This window comes from Peromyscus leucopus, chromosome 6 (assembly GCF_004664715.2).
Source record: "Peromyscus leucopus breed LL Stock chromosome 6, UCI_PerLeu_2.1, whole genome shotgun sequence".
NCBI lineage: Eukaryota > Metazoa > Chordata > Mammalia > Rodentia > Cricetidae > Peromyscus > Peromyscus leucopus.
In genome coordinates, this window is record NC_051068.1 from 108239163 (window position 1) to 108256323 (window position 17161).

At 39.5% G+C, this 17161-nt stretch overlaps 1 protein-coding gene across 3 annotated transcripts in view; it reads left to right on the plus strand.

Annotated features, from left to right (window-relative positions):
- Slc39a8 (solute carrier family 39 member 8) overlaps positions 1-17161 on the plus strand; it is a 61719-nt gene that overhangs the window by 25371 nt on the left and 19187 nt on the right. For all 3 annotated transcript variants that reach the window (XM_037207132.1, XM_028857430.2, XM_028857437.2), the window contains 4 exons: positions 1552-1714; positions 10555-10724; positions 11993-12115; positions 12602-12772. In XM_037207132.1, coding sequence (XP_037063027.1) covers positions 1552-1714; positions 10555-10724; positions 11993-12115; positions 12602-12772 — 627 coding nt within the window. The remainder of the gene's footprint in view (positions 1-1551; positions 1715-10554; positions 10725-11992; positions 12116-12601; positions 12773-17161) is intronic.

Sequence of the window (17161 nt, forward strand, 5' to 3'; positions counted from 1 at the left end):
TGTGTGCCTTGCTTATCTGTATGTGCACCATGTACATGCTGTGCCCACTGCTACTGGAAGAGGGTATCAGATGCCCTGGAGTTGGAGTTATAGGTGGCTGTGAATAGCCCTGTGTAGGTTCTGAGACCCAAACCTTGGTTGTCTGCAGGAGCGTAGAGTGCTCTTAACTGCTGAGCCATCTCTCCAGCCCCTACATCAACCTTTACATTCTCAACTCAACACCATCCGTGGTGCATTACTCAGGCTGCTATGGTAATATAAAGCACCTTCACCAATAGAAATTAATTTTCTGGAAGTTCTAGGGACTGGAAGTCCAAGGTCAGAGTGCTAGAACACGAGGTGAGGGCTGTTCTGTGGCTCATAGGTGGGCTCCTTTCAACTGTGCCTTCTCTGGTGTCTCTTCTCATGGGACACTCACCTCTTGAACCAAGGTCCTTTCTGCATGGTCTCTTCTAACCCTAATTATTTACATGAGACTATCTCCATATATCACCATACTGTGGATTAGGGGTCTGACATGAATTTTGAGGAATACAGTTTGTAGTACAAAGCTAAGATTTTAGTGGGGTTAGAGTATTGACTGAAATGGACAAAAACATTTCTCAATTGGTTTTATTAAAGACAGACTTCTGTTTGAGTGAATGGGTTTTCACATATTTTCTAATTTTTATAGCATTAATTTATTAATGTTTAATCTGTCAATTATTTTCTTAGCAATGCAAGTATTTAGAATATAGTTTACAGTGAAAATGCACTTGAGAGTAAATGATCCTTTAGAAATTATTTTCGCAGAGATTTCTTTTCTTAATGCAGATTCTTTGCCTCATTAAAAAGTTAATGAATTTCTAAACGGCCCAGCACTATCTCCAAAACTCTCCATAATATAGAAAAGCTACTTATCATGGTTTAGAGTAATGCATATTTTTAGTAAACAACAGTTTGTGCTTAAACTTTAAAACACTTTTACATATTTGAACTATTATTGCTACATAAGATGGATACATTTTTTTCAACTATGAAACTGTAAGGAACCAAGTATTTATCAACTTGGAATGCTAGAAAACTACATTGACAGTCCCTCAAAGTATCCATTTAAACAACCAAAAAGGTGTATTGAGACAGTGATAGAGCCCTGTGTTCAAACGCTACCAGTGTGCTTTTACTCACTTCATGTTTTATAGTATTAGGGTACTCAGACTTTGTATACGCTAGACAAGCCCTCTACCCCTGAATTATAGCCTCAGCCCATCTCTTATTATTATTTTGAAGTCTTTCACAACTTCTAAACCAATTTTAATTTTACTTTTGTTTGTTTACATTAGGCAGGCTGTTGATTAATTAGTCCTTTGCCATTTTTTTTTTTTCTTCCTAGTTTTAGAGGAATGGACTGGTTCACCATCGTAGAGGTCCATTCATTTCTGTAGTGGGCTCTGGTGTCGAATCAGCGCTGCATACCTGGATGGAATACAGTATGTCTACTTAGACACTAAGGCTCCCAGCGTTCACCCACGTGTGCTGACTGCGTCTCTACCCGTGTTTCCTCTGTTTCAGTGTTTGTCAGCAGAAGACATCTTTTCTCTTCATGGCTTCTCAAATGCTACCCAGATAACCAGCTCGAACTTCTCCGCCATCTGCCCCGCGATCTTACAGCAGCTGAACTTTCATCCCTGCGAGGATCAGCCGAAGCACAGTGCAAAGCCGAGTCTTTCCGAAGGTACCCAGAAGCCGCTTTCTCACCCCTCAGAAAGTCTGAGAGGCAGCGGGAGATAAGGCTCCATGCACCCTTTTCTCGTTTATTGCTTTTAAATAATTTGTAAGAGACCTCTTGGTAAAATAAGATTCAGCGAGTATTTAAATAAGAATAATGGGAACTCATATAAACTTTGTAAGCAACGCTCTTATGCTTGTGGGATCAAGACTATCCTTAATACTCCCAAATCTAATTCTTTCTTTTTACTTATTTATTTAGTTTTTATTGTATATATTCATGGAACATTGTGCTCTGTTATATATGGACTTTTTTCATACGAATACATATTGTACGCTGACCATGTTTACCCCCAAACCACCCTCCCTTCCCCCTTCCCACGTTCCCCCTACCAATAGTCTTTCTTTCCCTAGAACCCCGGTTCTCAGCCTTCCTAATGCTGTGTCCCTTTAAGATGGTTCTTGATGTAGTGATGACCCCAACCATAAAATTATTTGGTTGCCACTTCATAACTGCAAGTTTGCTACTGTTTTGAACGGTAATGTAAATATCTGATGTATGACCCCAAGGGGTCGAGACCCAAAGGTTGAGAACCACTGCTCTAGGGAGTTTAATTTCTACATTCATGTCATAAATACAATTTTATGTGTCTACATGAATTCACTTCTTGATTTTAAACCATAAACTGTGATACCAGGTTGCAAATTATTTGGCTTCATCGATTAGTCAGTTTCTTTCACCTTTCGCCTATCACGTTATTTCAAAAGGTGTCAGTTTGTCTGCAGTTGTGATAGAAGGCATAGGAAAACTAATGTGCTTCTCGATGAACTCTTAAAGCACTCTTAAAGTTACAAACCTTTTAACATTTGTTGATGAAAGAAGATGCCAGAATTACAAATATTTGCTAGAGTATGTTTACATTTCCATAAGCCTTTTACATTTTGATGCTTTACACTTTACAACTGAAAATTAATGCAATAGAATTTTTAATATACTAACACTTACTAGTAATACACACTAATAAAGGCCCAGACTTCAAAGCCCCACTCCAAGCTTTGCTGGCCCTTTTGGGAACATGCTCTGACCTCTTTACCCCTGTTTCCTCATCCCATGAGCGGCTCCTTTCTCACAGTGTTGCTGTAAGGATTCAATAACAGCATTCATAAAGTACCTGGAACAATGTTCGACTTAGGATTGCATAAGGCCCACGGGTGCAGGAAGTGATACCAGGAAAGGAGAGCTACTGAGATTCCAAAGTATCTCTAAAGCTGGGTGTGGTGGCTTAGGCCTGTAATCCTAGCACTTCAGAGCCTGAGGCAGGGGGATCATCATGAGTTCAAGACCAGTCTGGGACAGAGAGGAAGACTGTGCCAGAAAAACAAAGAGTGAGGGAGCAAATGAGAGAAGGAGGGGTGGAGGAGGAGGAGGAGAAGGAGGAGGAGGAAGGAGGGAGGGAGAGAGAGAGAAGGGAAGAGAGAGAGAGAGGGAGAGAGAGGAGATGGAGAGATTTTCTGACCTCAGCTGTTCAGTTTCCTCTATGTCAGGTGGAGCCAAGAGGTGAGAACAGGAAAGGAAGTGAGAGCAAATTCTAGGGTCAACACTGCAAAGTCATAAAGCAGAAGAGTCAACAGTTCCCAGTTACAAGATCAGAAAGGCACCAAATATTTGGACAGAGAACCCAACAAAGAGAATAGAGTGCTTGACTCTGTTTATCTGTTTAGTTTGGCAATGCATTGCCATTTGATGTGATACTTACCAGTTTTATTTTAGGGTGGAATTGTGGGTAGCACCAAAATGAACCAATGTGTGTAAGTGACTGGAACAGTGCTTGCTACAGCTTGAGAGGATTATGGCCTGATCCTTCGGTGTGTGCACATGTGTATGTGTGTGTGTGTGTGTGTGTGTGTGTGTGCTCGCTCGTGGAGACTATACACATGTATGGGTTGGAGCACCCTGTGTATGCACTTGGGGGTCAGAGGAGGATGTCAACTGTCCTGTTCTATTGCTCACCACCCTATTCTCTTGAGGCAGGGGCTCTCACTAAACCTAGAGTTAGGCTGATGGCCATCAAGTCCCAGCTACTCTTCTTGTCTGTTTCTCGAAACACTGGTGTTCTAGGCACGTGTGGGCACACAAGCTTTTGAAATGAGTGGTAAGACATGAACTCTGATCTTCACAGCCATGCAGCAAGCACTCCTCTCTAGAGATCTCACACAAGTGTCCGTGGGTTCCCTGGACTCCCCGGTCCTTATGTGATATTACTTTCTCACAAGGAAACTGAAAATCACCAAATGTATCAGATTTTGAATGTAACTTTTCACTGTTTGTGAGTTAGATTCAAGGTCATTCAAGAGACTGAAAAATCAAAAGAAACCTAATTCAAAGGGGGCCATCATACAAAAATGCTCTGAGCATGTTTACATTGACACTTTGGTGGAAAGATAAAATAGTCTTATTTTTTAGAGATCTTACATTTTGTCATTTTTTTTGAAGTTGCCTTTCATTTACCTTATAAACCACACTGATATATGCAGTAAACTGATGATAAATTAGCTTCTTTAGGAGAGAAATTAATCATATCTTAGCAGTAATTTAAAGGTCCAAAATTGCCTCATCTTTTGGATGAGTTTACAGAGTACTATTTAATCTAAATAAGATGTAAGAACACAGGTTCTTATTTAAAGCATCCTTGAAGATCATCCTGCCCAACACAGTACAACCAGTGACGGAGCTGCAAGCATGGAGAGGTGGACTTGATGCTGCACAGTGAGTTTGTGTAGGACCGGAGGAACGAATTCCTTTCTCTGCTGATTTAAAGAATACGAAAACAGGAAAAGAAAGATCTCAACACTTGGCCATGTTTTGTTGGAAGCATGTCACATGCACACAAACATACACCACACACTACATACAAACACATGCCACACACACACACACACACACACACACACACACACACACACATATACACCATTCCCCCTACAAACACACACATAACACCCCTCCACATATACACCAGACACACATACATATACCACACACCACACATGCACATCACACACACCACACATACACACTAGATACACGTACATATACCATACACCATAACACACACACACACACATACACACACCACACACACATACACACACATACCACATACACCACACACACATACACACACACACCACATACACACACACACACACACACATACACACACACACCACATACATCACACACACACCACACACACATATACTACACACACCACACACACATACACACACACACACACACACACACACACACACACACCACATACACCACACAAAGAAGCAGTTGTACCTGGGGGAGGGGATCTGGAATCTGAATTTGTCTGGCAGGACCAAAACTTTTATGCTCTTGGGTAGAGTGGGTTCCCTTTGTCTCTCAGAATTGGTAGATAGACTATCTCAGGGACTGGACAGTTCTGAAAAAGGGGGAGATAATTGGTTCCTGCCACAGGACACCTTCCCCTGAGGTTTAAAGTTCTAATGAGCAGTTTCTCTGGTGGGTGGCTGGGCAGGTGGAGGGAAAGTCTTTGTCTTAGAGACAAGGAAGAATAGTGTAGTTGGCCATCTTAAGTGTTTACGTAAAAAGCATATCATTCTATCTAGAACATCTTTTCTCTGTCTGTCACGCTGTCTGTCTGTCTGTCTACCAGGGATCTGTCTGACTCCTAGTCCTTCAAAGCAGTTTCACATAGGTGCAATACTTGAGGTGGGAGGAGAGTCCAGGGCTTTTCTCTCTAAGCCTATTCTTTTCACTGGACAACAGGGAACTAAACAAGTAAGTGGTGTGTCTGCTTACTCTGCTTTTGTTCTTTTTTGAAATAATAATAAACAACATATAATGAAGTCTTGTTATGTCCAGGAACAATGTTATTTATTTTACTCTTGTGAAAACTGTGCCTGTATGTATGTATGTATGTGAACCATGTCGGGAAGTCAGAAAAGGACTTGGATGCCCTGAAACTGAGTTACAGAGAGTTGTGAGCCACCATATGGGTGCTGGGAACCAACCCAGGGTCCTTCATAAAAGCAACAAGTGCTCTCAATTGCTGATCCATCTCTCCAGCTCCACTTTATTTCCCCCCTTATTTATATTTTAAAAATATAAAATGTTTTTATATTTTTGTCTGTGTGTCTTTGTGTGTGTGCCTCACGGAATGTGAGCTGTATGCATGCAGTACCCACAGAGGCCAGAAGAGGGTGTTGGATTCCCCAGTGTGGATGCTGGCACTTGAACCTGGTCCTCCACAAGAACAGCAATTGCTTTTAACCTATCAGCCACCTCTGTATACCCTAAATTCTGAGTCCTATCTCTGCCACTTGGGCTTACAGGAACTCTGTATGTTCTTCCTCATCTGTGTGACGAAGGTAGTGGTATCTACCTTGCAAGGCTTTGTGGATTTGATGGCATAAAAGACTATGACTTAGCACATGGCTGGGCACATGGCAGGTGTTTGCTGTGCACCATGTGTTGCTCTGACAGGGCCAGGGAGAAAAGAAGACAGGCATTTAAAGGCATTTTCTTGTGGGTGCTTTAAAACTGATAATGCGAGGCTGGAGAGATGGCTCAAAGGTTAAGAGCACTGACTGCTCTTCCAGAGGTCCTGGGTTCAATTCCCAGCACTCACATGGTGGCTCACAACCATCTGTAATGAGATCTGGCGCCCTCCTCTGTATACATAATAAATAAATAAATCTTTAAAAAAAATGATAATGCAAAGGCAGCTTTCTCATTTTCCACACAGTTCTCTGGGCCACATGTGACTTGGTTCTGGTGGCCACGGCACATCTCAGACTGCACTGCTGCCATGGATTATCCTGTGCATGCTTCACTTCCATTCCCATTCAGTTCTTAAACCAGCCCTCCACAATCAAGATGGTAGGCAGCACACGTAGTTAACTATCAAACTTAGGGTAGCATTTGCTCATTCCTTCCTAAGTAACATTTTTTGAGTAGCTATTTGGCATCTGAGTGAAAGATGAACCACCTCTCTCTGTTGTCAGCACCACCCATGTCTTCATCTGGGCCTGGCAAGATGAGTTTGTACAATGCGGCACAAGGCGACTGAAATCACAAGCACAATATAGACCCGAGTTTCTCCTGTCCTGCCCAGCCCTGCGGTCCCACAGCCATTTATAAAATAATCACTCAGAGGCTCATATTAATTATAAATGTATGGCCTATGGCTTCACCTTCCAGATAGCTAACTCTTTCATCTTAAATTAACCCATTCCTATTAATCTATATGGTGTTACCGGTCTGGTGGCATCTTTTTGCTCCTTTGGCGGTGGCTGGCATATCTCTTGACTCCTCCTTTCTTTTCTCTGTCTCTCTGTTTGGATTTCCCACCTGGCTGCAAGCTTTCTTATCATAAGCCAAAACAGCTTTTTTTTTTTTTTTTTTTTAATCATCCAGTGGGAGCCACACATATTCACAGCTTATAGAAAGATATCCCACAGCATTTCCCCTTTTCTGTCTAATCAAAAAGGAAGATTTTACCTTTAACATGGCAAAATTATATATAATAGAACAGTTATCAGGCAAGAGTTACAATATTTGGTCTATTTATATTTGGCAAAATTAAAGAAAATATTCTATCATCTATCCTATTTTTGTGAGTCTAAAGTTTTATATCTAATTTATCATGACTAAGGAAAACTATAATTATAACTATCTAGTCTTCAACTCCATCAAAGACCCTAGAAGGATATAATATTACCTGAGTAAACAGGAAGTGAATGGCAAGCAACTTTCATAATTCTAGAAATGATAGAGACATCTGGCTGCCTGGACAGTCATCCAAAGTTCCTCTGTAACATTGGGGCATCTATCTTCAGCCTACAGGCCTAGAGTCTCTGGCATAGCTTTTAGTGAAGCAGGAAATTTTAAAGACTGTCCTACCCATTCTGGTGAAGTTCATCAGTCACTTCTTCCTGTGTCCTGTAGAATGTCTGGGAGTTTCTTCTGCAAAGTAGGAACCTGAAGGACCATCTCTCCTTGCAAAGTTCAGTGGTCACCTTCCTATGGTTCCTGCATGTCCAGTTTATACAGCATACTGTCAAGCAGTCCAGGCAAGAGCAGTTTTTTGCCCAAATGGCTAACTTTTGTCATAAAGAAAGCAAACTCCATGTGGATTTTCTTCGATGCCCATTATCTTCTCTGAAGTAGATTGGTGTTGCCAGGAGCAGACATGTCTCAATGTCCAGAAAAGTCTAAGTTCTTAAAACATTTTAAGTTATTGTCTAGAGATGGCTCAAGTTAAACAGACTGCTCTTTCAGAGATGTTCAAATAGAATAGCACAAGTGTTATAAAAGATTGACACTTCAACAAAATAGATGCACAATAAAAAAAAAAAAAAAAGATGGGGCACGTAATAATCGAGAGAGAGCGGATTCTGTGAGGAAGTGTAAAAAAAAGCGCAAAAAAGAAAAAAAAAAAAAAATAAAATAAATAAAAAATTTAAATGCCATATTCTGTACGTCTTTGAAGTGTTTGAAGATTACCTACTTAATTGAAATATATCTATGTATACCCAGAAAACTTAACTAATATGACTATAAGTTTGATTATCATAGATGACTAATTACTAATCTATATTTCTTAATTATACATGATAATTTTAAATGAGTTGCATAAACATAATACCTTAAACAAGAGTAGAAATATACATACAGTGTAACAAAATTAATTTGAAATTTATATTAATAAACTAAAATCTATAGCAATGTAAAATATTTCAAACAAGTTTGTAACACAAATTGCTAAACGGTCTTAGTAATAAAAAACCCAGAGCCAGATATTGGGGCGAAAGCTGAAAGATCAGAGAAACAGAACAAGCCAGTCACATTCTTACCTCTATGAAATCCTCAATCTCAAGAGAGAGACTTCCTGTTTACTCATGCCTTATATATGTTTCTGTGCCCTGCCCTCTTCCTTCCTTCCTAGTGCTGGGATTAAAGGCCTGTGCTACTGTGCCTGGTTTTGTTCCCAGTGTGACCTTGAACTCATGAAGATCCGGATGGATCTCTGCCTCCCGAATGTTAGAATTAAAGGCTTGTGCTATCACTGCCTGACCTCTATGTTTAATATAGTGGCTAGATTTGTCCTCTGATCCACAGGCAAGCTTTATTGGGGTACACAATGTATCACCACCAAGTTGTTGCTTTCTCAAAGTAGATTCAATAATTTACCCTTTTATCCTATCATATATCTATATCCTTTTTTCTTCTTTAGAAAGAGATTGCATTTATAATCAACCCTCTTTAAATAAAAATAATAAACATTTATAAATAATATTTTAGGAATTTGGCCATAACTTTTCATACTACATCCTGCTAATTGTGGGCACTGGCAATCTTATGGGGATCCTGAGAAAATTAAGAATTATAGTTAAATCTGGGCTATAGTAGTCTGTGGGGCTGCATTGTCTCAACCAGTTTCTCTGAAGCTGTTTTGGATGTTGGACCATCTGGGCCATGGCTGCCATCAGAAGCCTTCCAGGGGGTTTTGGTTGATCAAACCATATTAACCTGGAAGCAATTCACAGGTTCTCATCATCTGTGGAAACAAAAGTAGAACCTCTTTTCTAAAGCAACATATTCTTAAACATAAATTTTGAAGTCAAGATACCTTTAAAATATACATGTTGGCTTTACTTAGTAGCCCTTACAATCAAATGTCTCTCTGCAGTTAAAAATCCCAAAAACAATATAATAATATGCAGTATCCAGATTTTTTGTGTAATCCATTCTTATGTGGTTTAACTTTCATATTATCTTACTGTCTCTTTAAAGATTTTATTTTTTAAATATATATTTCTTTATAAAACTGCCTATATTCCTTTTCCTCTCTCTTCCAAGCTTACATATATTTTTACACATATTGTAAACTGTTTAGAAGTTTTTTTCCATCTGAATCTATTGTGAATCTGTAATCAGTTTTTGACACTGATTTAAACTGTAGTGTGGCTAGGACTGAAATGGCAGCCTTGGTTGCGGACTCCACCCCTCTTGGCTTTTTCACCTTGGTGGAGGTATGTTTATTGCCAGCTCTGGGAGCCATGTTCACTGCCACCTCTGGGAAGCAGTGGGTCTATGCCTCCATCAAGCATCGTGTAGCCCAGAAACGCCCCCCCCCATTTAGTACTAGCAAAAGCGTAATCCATCACAAAGTGTGCTGCACAGCTTGGAGATGCCTATGTGTGCCACGGCCCCCAGCAGACATATGAACTAGGAATCTGCTCTTAGCTCTGTTTTAGTAAGTTCTCTCAGGTTTTAGGTGGAAACTCTTGCTATCACATTTGAGCACCGAATTCAGATGGCCAGGCTAGCCTTGAACTTGCAATGTAGATGAAGATGACCTTGAAATAGTGATCCTCCTAATTCCACCTGCCAAGTGCTGGGATTACAGGCGTGCACCACCATGCTTAGTTTATGAAATGCTGGGGACTGCACACAGGGCCTCCTGCATGGTAAACCAGTGTTGTACCAACTGACCTATATCTCTGAGGACTCTACACTTCATTCTGCCTTTCATTTGGCAAGTTTAATTTTTCTGCAATTTTATTGTTTATTATTATCTGTAGAACATCCCCAACTGACTTACAAACATGATTTCTATTAATTTTTAGCCTACTATATGTATGTTCTCAATTTTCTTTTAGTCTTCCATGACAATTTTAGTTTTGAGGAAGGTATTTGTTGAAGCCTTTAAAGAGGAAATGTTGCAAGTTTAATGTGCAGTAATGCAGTTGACTCCTTGGCTGTAACTAATTTTTACTCTTTTCCCATAGTCTGGAGCTATGGAATCCTGTCGGTGACAATTATTAATTTGGCATCTCTCCTGGGGTTGATTTTGACACCACTGATAAAGAAGTCATACTTCCCCAAGATTTTGACTTATTTTGTGGGGTTGGCTATCGGGACCCTTTTCTCAAATGCCATTTTCCAGCTTATTCCAGAGGTAAGGGGATGGGCTATATGTTTCTGTGAATAACTGCTTATTCTAAACATTTTAGCACTTTGTACATTTTAGCCTTCCTAATCCTCACAGCATTTTATGATAGGTTTATAAGGCTTTGGATAGAGAAAACAGAACCGCAGCAAGGGTCAAAGACTGTCTGGAGCTTCAAGGAATGTTGGGGTCAGAGAAAAAATTACTGTTCTAGGAGGGCAGCCATCAGGACATGCTCAGACAGAGCTAGGCCAGCAAATAAAGAACAACTTCACTTGGTGGAGGCAGGTGGATCTCTGAGTTTGAGACCAGCCTGGTCTACAGAGCAAGTTCCAGGACAGCTAGGGCTACAGAGAAACTCTATCTTAAAACAAACAAACAAACAAACAAAACAAACAAACAAACAAACAAACAAACAAATAAAAAAACAAAAAAAAACAGGAAAAAAAAGAACAACTTATTTTTTTCTTTGATTAAAGTGTATTACCTGACTGTGACTGTAGTACATTATTTACTTAATCAATATATAATGTGCATGTTTTATTTAATATCTCTGTTATGGCCATATAAGGAAAAGAAATAATAGAAGGGAAAGAACAGAGGGAAAGAGAGAGGACATTGAAAAGAACAAATCACAAATGCCAATGAGGGAAATCCATATAGACGGATTCCCCTACATATTCTGCACATGTGAAGATGGAGAGACCAGTCCCAAATAAAGCAAAACTAGTATTCAGGCCATGCCCCTCTTGTAAGGTTACAAAATAACAAAAGATTCTTCTAGCTTTTCATCTACATATAAATATGAGGTATATATTCTTAGAATTATAGATTTTATTAATATTTATCTAGAAAGAGCCTCAGAGAAATACCAAAAACCATCAAATGTGAAGAAGAAAACTGAAAATTTAAAGAGATTGAGTGGCTTGATGACAGCCATACAATTGGCTAGTTACCAATGAGAATTACAATACATGTTTTTTTCATTAGAAATGCATTTGTATGACATGTTTAGCACAATGCAGTGTTCTATGTTTGTGTATTTAGCATTTTGTCTGCATCATGATTCACTCAAGGCAAATGTTGCTGTGGATGTTCTAGGGAAGAATCTGTAAGATCTGATGGTTTTAGTCCACAGGGTGACTTTCAGAGTATTTGTTTGAAGGTGGACTTACAACTTTGGGGAAAATTGTATACTAAGAAATTATGGTATTGTTTTCCAGAAATCAGTTAAACTACTTGGTTTTATCTGAATTGCCCTGTTTCCTCCTCTTTAGGCGTTTGGATTTAATCCCAAAGTTGACAATTATGTTGAGAAGGCAGTTGCTGTGTTTGGTGGATTTTACATGCTTTTCTTTGTTGAAAGGACACTTAAGATGCTACTGAAAACATATGGACAGGTAAATGAACTTCATTGGATGTCCTACTTTCCCAGGCTCCCTAACAAAGGCAAGGATTGTGCATTATATGAACAGTCTGAGTCTTATACTAGCAAATATGAAGAAAATAAAAAAAATTAGTGTATTGGCAGGTGTAAGAAAAACACCTGACTCATATAGAATTTGGAACTATTAATCTTGATTTAATGCAAAATAATAGATATGGATAATTTGCATCCCATTTATATTCATCAAATAAGAACATACATGTTCCCTAACACAGAGAAAGTGGAAAGCAACCATAGAATCCAGTACCTAAGAATCTGTTTAAAGAGGAAATGTTAGGAAAAAAAAGAGGAAGTGTTAGCATTCCAAAGAGATTGCATTGCAGATAGAGTAGATATAAATAAACATTTTTCTGTTATAAATGAAAAACAGTGGACCATTTTCTTATCTGCATGCTCATCTTCTTCCTTCTTATAATCTTCTCGTTTTATTCACATGTAGAATGACCATACCCACTTCGGGAATGATGACTTTGGTTCTAAAGAAAAAACCCATCAACCCAAAACACTACCATTACCTGCAATCAATGGTGTGACATGCTATGCCAACCCTGCGGTCACAGAGCCTAATGGACACATCCACTTTGACACTGTCAGTGTAGTGTCCCTCCAGGTATGTTGTACAGACTGCATTTTCTTTTACTCTTCTCTGTACTTTTAACTATGAAGGGGGTGGGGAAACAGTCAAGTCAGTATTTTACACATCCATATGTGTTAGACATGCCTACCTTCACGGGATAAGCCTGCCTTCTTTGTGCTCTCCTTCCGGATGCTTAAACACACGAGTTGAAGGAACTGTGGACTCTTAGTCTTGGGACTGATTTTTCTCTGGGGTTGTTTAACCATACGTGAGCCTTTCAGTTGGACTCACACAATCCCTCTAGTAAAATTAATTCAGGGCATTTCTGCCACTTCAACTCTTTCAAGATCCCATCCAAAGGATCCTCTGAGTGGTTTTGAAATTGCAAGAAGATTTGAAGGTTTTGAAAGTTGTGTTCATTAATTAACTGACTTAGGATTTATGTTTGCACTGTCTGAAGAATATTAATGGGAACCATTTTTAAAGCAAGCATTACACACCAGGTAATATGCTAGGCAATTATTGATTTTTATCTCATCTTTTTTTTTTATAACAACTACTGAAAGTAGAGGTTACCTTCTTTGTACTATGACTATTTTCATTTCAAGTGATAGAAATCAAACTCAAATTATCTATGACCAAAGGATTCATTGTTGGAAAGAAACTGGTGTCTCTCATGGGAAAGCCAAACTTCTGGGACAGCAAGAAGCTGGAACCAACAGAGCCTCAGCAACCCTTCTCCTTCTCTGCATGCCTCTCAGCATCATTTTGTTCCTTTCACCCTGGACTGTTTGCTTCCGACAGAGGGAAATACAGCCACTGACGGCTCCCAAGACTTACATTTTACAGTTTCAGAATTTAGGATGAAACTGACCTCTTATTCTTAAACCCCCAATTCCTTATAAACACTCCCTTGGTCCATCCTCTGTTAGGCGGTCCCTTTGGACTGAACTAAGTGTCTAGATGGCCAGGTTCCTTGTTGGGCTTTGAAGTAACACTAATGCTAAACTAACAGGGAGTTATTGTTGTGTAAAAAATGATGCTTGTTACTAAGATTTTCAAAGAATATAGCAATGTCTAAATAGAAAATTTTACATCATACTTACAATTAACATTTTACTGAGTGTTCCAGGTCTGTGCCTTTAGCGGTAGACTAATTATCTTACCATCCCCATAAACTAGAGGACAAATACTGTTTTTAATTAGGATTTGAGGACTTGGAGATGCTAACCAACCCAATATAGAATACAGATGGAGTAGACCGGTGATTATAAAGGGTGCTGGGAGGACAGGGCCACTGGTGTGCACTGTAATTATCATCTGGCAGATGGAGAGGCTAAATCTTCAGTGTGACTCATCCAGTAAATGCAGATCCACAAGCTACGAAGTCAAGCATAATATAAAAGTGAGCAATTGAGATGAGAAGAAAAAACAACCAAGAAAAATAAAAGACAGAAAAGAAATATTTGAAAGAGGTTGTTAAGGAAAAAAACACAAGTTTTCTTTTGGAAAGAAAAAACATTCTTGGTCATATTCTTCTCCCACCTGATGAAGGTAAAATTCTCAAGTGTGTTTGAAACAGCTTTGAGTTAATATTAAACTAGCTGGAAATTATCTCAGGTAGTGAAGTGAATGATGATTTTAGTTAAGATTTATCAGAAAACATGCTAATGTCCAAATAGATGATTTCTTGTAATAGCTAAAGTGAACAATTATAAGTGCTCCACGTCTGTGTTGGAGCAGTTGATGGCTTATCTTATTTGATCCTCATAAACTAGGGCTAAGCACAGTTATAGTTAGGATACTGACTTAGAGATGTCAGTCAAGCCAAGGACATTCAGCTTCTGAGACCGGAAGCTTGGGTTGCACTGGGCTGTATAATGCTGGGGGCTCTTTCTTCTCCATAATGCTAGAAACAAGATGATAATGTTAACTCTTCATTCAATACGTATTTATTTTACTAAGAAGAGAGAGATGGATTAGCCAAAGAATATTGTTTTCTGAGGACATGATCATGCAGGGCACAATAGAGGGAACATAGAGAATAATAGTGAAAACCTGCCTTCCACCGTGTGTCTGAATTCTAGCTGCTTTATGCAGGCTTTGGCAAATAATGCATCCTTGTGAAATCATGGCTGAACTTTGATGAAAACTGCAGAAAAACCAGTCAGCTATGCTGCCAATTTAAACACTGATTAATGATTCTTTTAAGCCAGACATGGAGACACAGGTCTATAATCTCAACTCTTAAGAGGCTTAGGCAGGACAATTGCAAGGTCAAAGCCGGTCTGGGCTCCAGTGAGTTCAAGGTCAGTTTGGTTAACTTTGTGAAATCCCATCTCAAAACAACAACAACAACAAAAATGAAGAAAAAGGACTGGGGATGTACCTCAGGGTTGTAGTGCCTGGTTATTGTGGGCAAGGCTAAGTTTAATCCTCAGTACCACAAAAACCGACAAACCGAACAAAAATCCCTTCAGGTATCAGGTGGCAAAGGCGATGCTCTACCATGAAATTTGAAGCCTGATTGGAATTTGTATCCTGAGGAAGATTTTTCTGTGTCCCCTAGAATGAACAAGACCAGGTCAGGCATGACCGCCCTTCCATGGAGAAGGAGTGTGACCCTGATCCAGACTTGAGCAGGTTTTCCATTGGGATCTTCAGGTTCTGTTATATGAAGCATTGACAATACAGAGTTTTAAAATTATTTAAAGGGATAGTGACCGACTTAACAGAGAACAAGTTGTACGAGTTGATGCTCTTCTTCTGCCATGTAGGTTCTTGTAGGCAGAGTTTTTCATAGGCATTGCTGGTCAACTCTGTCCACTGGCCATTCCAAAATAACCACACATTAATTATAAATGCTTGGCTGATACCTTAGGCTTGTTACTAACTAGCTCTTACATTTTAAATTAACCCATTTCTATTTTTTTTTTTTTAGTTGCTGCCATGTGTCTCATGGCTTGTTACCTCATTTTGTACAGATCCTGCTGCCTCAGCATCTGGCTGGCAACTGCCAAGACTCTGCCATTCTTCTTCTGAGTAGCCTCCTATTCTGGCTCTTCCACCCAATCTCTTCCTGCTCAGCTATAGGCCAGTCAGCTCTTTATTAACCAATAAGAATGATACATATTTACAGTGTACAATGATTATTTCACAGCAGGTTCTGAGAATTGAACTCAGGTCATCAGGCTGATGGCAAGCACCCTTACCTGCTGAGCCATCTTTCTGCCCCCATAAACATTTTCTTTTTAGCAAATCAAATTGCTCAAAAGCTAAGGTTAATTAAGGTATTGAGACTCTTGCTTTAGAATTAGCTCTGTCCGAGGATGTTTCCAGTAAATCTAAGCACCATGACAAAGGTGTGTCCTGATTTACATGGTTTAGAAATATCAATCAAAAGACTATTCGTGCTGGACTTGTACAGGTTTTCATTAATTTTTCTAATAAATATTTACTGAGTCCTTGCTCAGTACCCTATACACAGGGGGCTAGAGGCAAACACATTCTTCTGCCTCTTAGTTTATGTAGTGGAAATAGTAGCAAAGAGTGAAACAGGCTATGCGAAAGCAATATGTCCTTTGATGGAAATAAAACCTGGTGATTGACATGTGGGAGCTTCTTTGGACAGAACAATCAGAAAAGATTCCCTTATCAGGTCAGCAGAGGATTAGGTAATGAGAAGAGCCAGCCATGAAGGTATCTAAGAAAAGAGTGTCCTGATAATGTATAAAGTAGTCACTCTTGTCTTGCAAAGGGAACTGGAACTTTAATGGTATGAGATTGTTGTGTGTTAGCACAGTACACCAGTGACGTGATTCCTCTAGTTTTGGAATAGAAATGACTAGGATTTCTAACCAACATGAACAATAAATCCATGGACAGGTGAGAATGAGGCTAGTATTCTAAAACATACTTCCAGGAACTACACATCTGGTGAGGAGGGAAGAGAAGATATGGCCCTGGACGATACCTATGTATCAGGTCTTGACATGAACCGCACAAATAGTGCTGACCTTCCCTCCCTCCCTCCTTTCCTCCTTCCCTCCTTCTCTCCCTCCTTTCCTCCCTCCCTCCTTTCCTCCCTTCTTCGTTTCCCTCTCCCTCCCTCCCTCCCTTCCTTCTTCATTCTCTCTCTATTTCTTTCTTTGTGTTTTTGTTTTTGTTTTTCTGTGTAGCCCTGGCTGTCCTGGAACTTGCTCTGTAGACCAGACTGGCCTTAAATATGAAGACCCTTCTGCCTCTGCCTCCCAAGGTCTGGTATTTAAGGTGCGTGCCACCCCTGCCTGGCATGGACATTGATTTCTTGTGAAAATTATTTTGTCAACATTTTGTTGAAGGAATAGTCATAGAAGAACAAAAGTTTAAACATATTGGCCAGCATACTGCTATTTCAAATGGTCTTTACATGATATAGAAATA